This window comes from Amblyomma maculatum, chromosome 2 (genome assembly GCF_055883805.1).
Source record: "Amblyomma maculatum isolate TAMU_Amacu chromosome 2, ASM5588380v1, whole genome shotgun sequence".
In the NCBI taxonomy this organism is placed as follows: Eukaryota; Metazoa; Arthropoda; class Arachnida; order Ixodida; family Ixodidae; genus Amblyomma; species Amblyomma maculatum.
Window position 1 is genome coordinate 2,500,942 of NC_139345.1, and position 7,316 is coordinate 2,508,257.

The 7,316-nt window shown below is 44.9% G+C and overlaps 2 protein-coding genes across 2 annotated transcripts; one reads left to right on the forward strand and one right to left on the reverse strand.

Moving 5' to 3' along the window:
* Positions 1-791: 791 nt before the first annotated feature.
* On the forward strand, positions 792-1,905 carry LOC146197831 (uncharacterized; the record flags this gene model as incomplete). The annotated part of the gene is made up of 1 exon (XM_084593072.1): positions 792-1,905. A coding segment is annotated over one exon (1,086 nt), but the record flags the coding sequence as incomplete, so codon positions are not given.
* A 727-nt stretch (positions 1,906-2,632) lies between these two features.
* LOC146197832 (uncharacterized) lies at positions 2,633-5,326 on the reverse strand. The gene is made up of 4 exons (XM_084593073.1): positions 4,770-5,326; positions 3,909-4,032; positions 3,702-3,836; positions 2,633-3,628 (listed from the first exon to the last, which is right to left on the reverse strand). The coding sequence occupies exons 1-4, from the start codon at positions 5,255-5,257 to the stop codon at positions 2,633-2,635; spliced, it is 1,743 nt and encodes a 580-aa protein (XP_084449199.1). The 5' UTR covers positions 5,258-5,326.
* Positions 5,327-7,316: the final 1,990 nt, after the last annotated feature.

Consider the following 7,316-nt stretch of genomic DNA (forward strand, 5'->3'; position numbering starts at 1 on the left):
GATATTTACGTCGGCGTGTAGCCATACAGTCGCCGTGTTTTTTTTTTGTTTGTTTTTAGTTTTTATCTGGAGCACTACTGCTCTTCTGCAACTTCACTTATTTAGACAGGTGTATCGCTGCCTACCGGCATGTAGACAGCCGTGTCGACGATAATACTTTACGCAGATTATAATCCCAAAAATAACTAGTGGTATCCATACATACATGCAGGGAGTTTCGGCCACTATCCGGGCGTATTTACGGCTTCGCAGAGGCAGGTTATGTGTTATTCTCGTGAACTACAGTTTTTAGTACCTTGCAGGCGTGGCAAAAGTTGATTCCCTTTCAATTGACCTTGCTGTTTAATATTACAAGGACGTTTGAGAAATTCATTTCTGTGTTCATGCATATTAAGAACAAGCCATGCTGATATCACAGAGTGTGCGTATGTGCGCACATCATCTCGCCCTTTTATTAGTGTGTACACACAAGCAACTCTTTTCACTAATTTCATCCTTTGTCTAGCAGCAATGAAAGTGCCATTAAAAAAATGTTTAGTTGCAGATAGTCCCAATGCGTGTCATAATTTTTATCCTTCTGTATTGCAGGCCAGCCATCTTCTGATGCAAACCACCCAGACTATGTTCCTTCAGTGTTTCCTTACCGAACACAAGGAAACTCAAAACAGAAGATTGCCAGATTCGAACGTGATCAAAGAAAACTGCCTTCCGAACAAAGAGATGGCATTGCCGAGTTCTGTATTTTGACCTCCCCAGGTGACCCCACCGACCATGGCGACAGTTCAAGGAAGACGTGTGATGCTGGAGCACAAACAACCCTCACTACAAAGGACATTGAAGCTCTGCTGGAAGAAAATGAGTTGACAAAAAAACATCTCACTGAAATGAAGCAAAACTTTCAAACTGCTGAAGATAGACCTGCTGCAAAGGAGAATAAGCCCATTAACCTTCCAGAGATCACACAGACTGTGGTGATGCAGTCAGATAAAACTTTAAAGTTCCACACAGGGCTTGTATCCGTAACAATGTTCAGTGCACTGCTGCAGTTTGTGTTGTCTATTTGGACACCAGCCCAGACATGCCTGGATGCTGAACAGCAGCTTCTCCTAGTGTTAATGAGGCTCAGACTAGGACTGCTAACCAAAGACCTCGCATGTAGATTCAGCATTGCAGTAGGTTCTGTGAGTGCAATTTTCCACTCGTGGCTTGATGTGCTAGCCAAGAATTTTGAGCAATTCATCATTTGGCCATCGAGAAAAGCGCTGCAGTCTCACCGCCTTCCAGCTTTTCAAGACACATTATTTGATAACCTGAGGGGTATCATCGATTGCACTGAAATATTTATTCAGCGTCCAACTTCAATGGAAGCTAGGAGTCAGACATATTCAAACTACAAGCATCACAACACCGTCAAGGCACTTGTTGCAATTTCACCTTCAGGTTCAGTTACATTTGTATCGAAGGCATGGGGTGGACGGGTTTCTGACAAAGAGCTCACACTGTGTAGTGGCCTGCTTGATAAGGTTGAGGAGGGAGATTGTTTTCTTGTGGACAGAGGCTTCCGGTGCGAGGACATGTTTGCTGCTCGAGGTGCTAAAATACTAATGCCCTCATTAACAAAAAAACGCCCCCAGCTGCCAGGAGAAGAAGTCACAACATCAAGAAAGCTCTCACGGGTCCGAATTCATGTTGAAAGAGCCATTCAACGTTTGAAGCTCTTCAGAAGTCTCCAAAGTGTGCTGCCAGTAAGCTTCGTGAAAAGGTCGAACGATGCAGATTGTGCAACAATCGACAAGATTCTGGTTGTCTGCTGTGGGCTTGTCAACCTACAAACACCAATCATCAACAACCTAGCTTCCATTGAAGTTGGACGCTGAATAAATATTTCAGTGCAAATTCTTGGCTAGCACATCAAGCCACGAGTGGAAAATTCCACTCACAGAACCTACTGCAATGCCGAATCTGCATGCAAGGTCTTTAGTTAGCAGTCCGTCTGAGCCTCGTTAACACTAGGAGAAGCTGCTGCATAATGAGCACTTCCTCCATTGTTCTCGTGGATGGTGACATTGTGGCGTGATGTGATCGTTTCAATGAGTGCAAGACTGGACTTTTTTGGAAGTAACATTTTTATGAGAGGCTCAGTTTGGCAACATTGCACCCGTATTATCTTATTTCATGCCAAGTAAAAACCAAGACTGGAGTTATTGCATTTGAGCGCTTTGCAGTTTCACTTTAAAATTTTTGTATTGTCCTTTCGTTCTCTTTATTATTGCACATGTTTATTGCACTGAACAATCATCATTGTAGATGGGAAACATGAAGCTGTACTTGAGCATTTACAGTAAAAGAATGCAGGTGCCAAATAAGATTACAGCATACCTGCAATCCAGTAAACAGACAATATGAAATCTAGTAATCATAATGGCTGCTCATAATGTCACGGCATGTGTTTAATATTTCACTAATCCTAAACATGGTGTCTGAGCCTTCACTGGCTCCGTGATATCAGAGAAAAAGCGACATATATATAAAATTGCAAGAAAAAAGAAGCAAATCCCACAATTCTGAATGTGCCGTCACAGCAGAATAGGACAACAGATCGAACAACACTTAAACTGTTTCATTAGTCTGCTTACTTTTGACACTTTATGCATGTCCACAATTTTGGTGTGCGTTTGAGGTTTACACACTTGAGGTGAAAACCGTGTAGGCATTGAGTGCACTCTACAATGCGTCCAGATTTGGCACCGTGGCAGTGGCACGTGGATTTCGCACTTTCTATCTTCTTTAAAATTTGCTTTGAGTGCAGCTCTGGGAAGATGTACTGAAAGAAAAAACTTTCCGCTCTGGCTTCTGTGTCTGCCCAGAAGTGTTCATCAAACGTCATAGCCTCAACCAGCACTGAATGTCCTGTGTACACTACGAAGTAGGCTCGACGGATTCTGGTAATAGCCATTTGGGCTTGTATTTGCGTATAGTATGCATGGTCATGCCTCAGCTTTAAATCAGCATTAAGATAAGCCAGCTTAGCAGTAATAGAAGCACCTTTTGCCGATGCAGGACACTTCACCTCCAGCACAGCGCTCTCACAGCATGCACAGGAAACAATAGCGTCTGGAGTTGCTGCCAGGAATGGCAGCCTTTCCAGCACAAACAGGCCACAGTCTCTTATTTCAAGTTGGCTGTGATGCGGTGACTGATGAGTAATGAAAGCTTGTTTTGCTTGAGGCTCTGCTTCACAGCCCCAGCGCAGGTTTGGCACATGTGGTGCCTTAACATAACCCATAATTTCAGCAACAAGACCTTCTGCCCCTGTTTTACATCTACGGTGTAACACAGAGGCAGTAATCCTGCCTCGGCGCTCTTCCTTCCATGTCGTGTTCTTTGACTGGCCACGAGTTGTCTGTTCAATCTCAATGCAGTGTGCATGCGACATCTGCACTTGTTTCGCTGTTAGCAAGTTACTGTCACCATACACAGCTTGCAGTGGAAAATGCAAGGCTGATTGTTCGGACACGGCTGATTCTTTGGATTCTTGGGCAGCAGCAGCTTCAGTTGACTCGGGGGCAGAATCAGTCTCTTCACTGACTGTCAGTGAATTCAGCAGCAGTGTGTTTGGTGCAAACCTCTGTAAGAGCAGATAAAGGAATCAATGTAAACCAAAGAAGACAAAATAAAGGATATTGAATATAAGGATTCACCTTGACTTGCTGCATGAAGCTGCGAACCTCATCATTGCTCCAATTTGGTATTGTTTTTTGGGGTCTTGGGACAATCTCAGGAGCCGGATGACCCACTTTGGGCTTGAAGAACTTGATGTTGCTAACTGGTGCTGGCTGCAAGAAATTTAGTGTTTAATCCTTGTTTCTGCACTATTTGTTGATGCAGAGGAAAGGAAAAATACCTACTCTGCTCCTTCGTGTCACCTCAATCCACTTGCACTGGACATCAGTTGGTGATGCATCACTGTAGTGCACATTCGCTTGAATGCTGAAGAGCAGTGAAGCAACATGCGTGCAACATTCTCCGAGGCTGCAAGTTAAAGTAGTGGACACATGCTTATCAGCAACTCACAAAGCACAAGGAAAAAACTTATCAAGAGTTGTTGTTAGCCTCGGGTTGTTAGCGCCTGCGTTTAGTTTTCCTGTTTTTGTCCTCTGTGTGGTTCTGTGCTGTTTTCCATCTTAGAGAAAGAAGCCAATAACTTGAAATGTGTTAAAGAAGAAGCATGGCGAATGGCAACGATAGCAACATGCTAACAGCCATGAAATCACCAGCAAAGCTGTGTCCTAGGTTGACTGGATACGTTTCCTAAGATGGAAACATTATGTAGAAGGGAAAACAGTGCAACCCACGGGACATGAAAAAGCACGCTGGCATAACGCGCTGCATGCTATGGGACATTACAGGATACTGAATTTTTCCCCCTTGTCCCTTAAACCTTTCCTCCTGTACGCAAGAATGATCCCACACTACGGGCAGCATGAGCCAAGAATAGCCTAAAGTGCTAATGAAAACAGTGCATTTCGGGACTGAGTTTCTTGCAAAGACCACTGCAGAAAAATTTGTGACAGGACTATGGAAGCACTCTAGTATTATAAATTAGCCGCGGTCAATGCGATATTCTCGTCACGTTATCTAAGTATTTTCACTAGCGCGTTATCGCGCCACAACTTTGTTTCCGCGACACAAAGAAACAGACAACCCGACACCAGCACTGTCAGTAGGAAGCGGCCGAAGCAGCCAAATACGGAGCGTGTAGTACTTACCCCGCCATGCAGGTGCAGTGAGCAGTCTCAACATTCCCGTCATCTTTGACAACACACCACGCTTCGTAAGACTTCGTAAGCGTTTGGCTTGCGTCCACAGTGGCCGCAACGAGAACCACACCGCCGCCACGCTCGCCTGCTCTGAACGACTTCAGCCGCTTCACCTTTCCACTTAGGAATGCGTTGTAAGCTGCACTCATTTTGTGGCTTTTAAACTGTTCCTTTGTGTAGAAACAGACTCCTTCAACCAGGTATACGAAAATGTCTGTCACTGTGACAGGTGGAAGGTTGCGCGAACCTGACGTGAACGCGAACCGCGCGGCATCGTCGAGTGGGTCGGGAAGCTCTTCGCCCTCGAACGTCAGTTTCTCTCGATATCGGTTCTGTGTCTGCGTGTCAAGCTTCTTAAAATACTCACTCGACATCACGGTACACCAAACTGCTGCAGCGTCGCGCACGGAAGAAAATAACAGAGCCGCACGTTGCATCAAGCAGCTAGTCGCGCTGCGAAGGCATGCCGGAAGTACTTGTGCCGGAAGTTTACTCGGGGAAGCCAATCAGCGCCAAGCGCGGTTTGTTTACAAACATTGAAACTGTCTATAGATACTGCTGTAACTACGAACTGCTTGCAAAGGTAATAAAAAAGGTGGACACAATACGTTGGGGTACGTTGGCGGCCGGGCTGGAACGCCGCCTCGAATCGGCGGTACGAGTCAATAGTCGGCGGCAGATCTCTCAGCAAACCAAGATGAAACAGACGACATCGTTTTGCACCTGAAAATACCTTCAGTCAGAAGCTTCTAGTCAGGAAAGAAAGAGGTTGTTTTGCAACTTCAATTTAAAAATACAGGAGCCATGCGAAGTTTCTATTTTAAAAAAGAAGTGCTTTTTGTACATTTATAATATTGGTTATATTGTTTGGAGATCAATTAACAAACCTTGCGGACGACATCCATGATTTATCCTTCGTCACAAGGGCAAGCGTCTCATATCAGCGCAAACGTCCCATTTTGCCGTCCACTCGTCGACACACCTAGTTTTGTGACATCCCAGATCACGGTTATGAAAGTGCAGTCGACGGCTTCTTTCTTCAGTGGGCTATAGGCGACAGCAGCACAGGCGCAATACTTACCCCGTTCTCTGCTCGTCACGCAGGTATATGTTACATCGCCCATTCTCGGTGCATTCGGTCTGACGACCGACGTATGCTGCTGTTCCCTCGGCCGCATGAATGTGGCCATAGTTTCACATACGTTTCACTGTTTTCCGAACTGGTAAACGTTGTTACCAGGCTTCTTTTGAGTGGTAATGTAGTATCAAGCCTGGGCCTTCCTAGGCAGGGTTCGTCTATGTCTGGTCCCAACACACGTTCCCGGAGTGATTCCGCTTCCCATCTTCAGTTGACGGCTGCTTGCTGAAAATCAACCTACGGTTGCGCAAATGTCTGTTGAACTTCTTGATGGAAAAAAAAAATCTGGCTCAGAATACTGGCGATATCAAACCTTTTCAATTGTCGGTCAATGCGAGGTTTGAGGAGTTGGAGGCCTGTGTCTTGTCAATGAAATCACCCAATGCGTCCGATGGAGTGCTGTCATCTATGGTGTCCCTCAGATTCAATACAATCAATTAACATAGGAAATATCAAATCTTTCTTCCAGAAATTACAATTCTGAAAGCCGGCTTGCAAGAACAATAGTGACCAAGCGCGCCCTATCATTATGAAGCTCTTAGACTTCCAGGTAAAATCCTGGTGTTTAAAAACTGTTCTAAAAAAAAAAAATGCAGGCTTACATGTATACGAATACTGCTCCCTTCAAGTCCGCAACATCTGCAAAAAACTGAAAATCATCTGCCTCTTAGAGAAATAACGGCTGCTCTCTCCGCTTTCGATATGACCATCTATTTATAGACAAGGTTCGGCACAACTAGGACAGTATGTCTAACACGCTTGTCAGGTCACCTATTTGTTCATCTATACTCGATGATGCTTCATATCAGGTCGCTCTCCTTGACTCCGCCGCTCAAAGATCCTTCTTTTCTCAACATGAATGCAAACAGCCTTCGAAATAAATTTCCAAACTTTCCATCACTCATCATCATCATCATCAGCCTGATTATACCCACTGCAGGGCGAAGGCCTCTCCCATATTTCTCCACTTAACCCGGTTCTGTGCTAGCTGCATCCACTTGACCCCTGCGAACTTCTTAATCTCATCCACCCACCTAACTTTCTGCCGCCCCCTGCTCACTAATCTCTTCTTACTCTCCGCACATCATTTGAGCCACAGAGGTATTGCTACATGATGGTGTTTAAGATTCAGAGATAAGCGCCCTGACTTCAAATTAGTTAGAGGAGACAGAAGACTAGGCAGAGGTGGTGGCGTGCTCCACTTTTTTCAGTCGAACGTACGTTTTCCGTGCTTCCGGTTCCACCAAGTCTTTGTGTAAGGTGCAAGTTAGAAAACTCATCTTTGATAATAGTGTTGTTTATCGTCCGCCTGGTTGCAATACCGGTCAGTTACATGCTCTGATTAAGTTATTGTATGA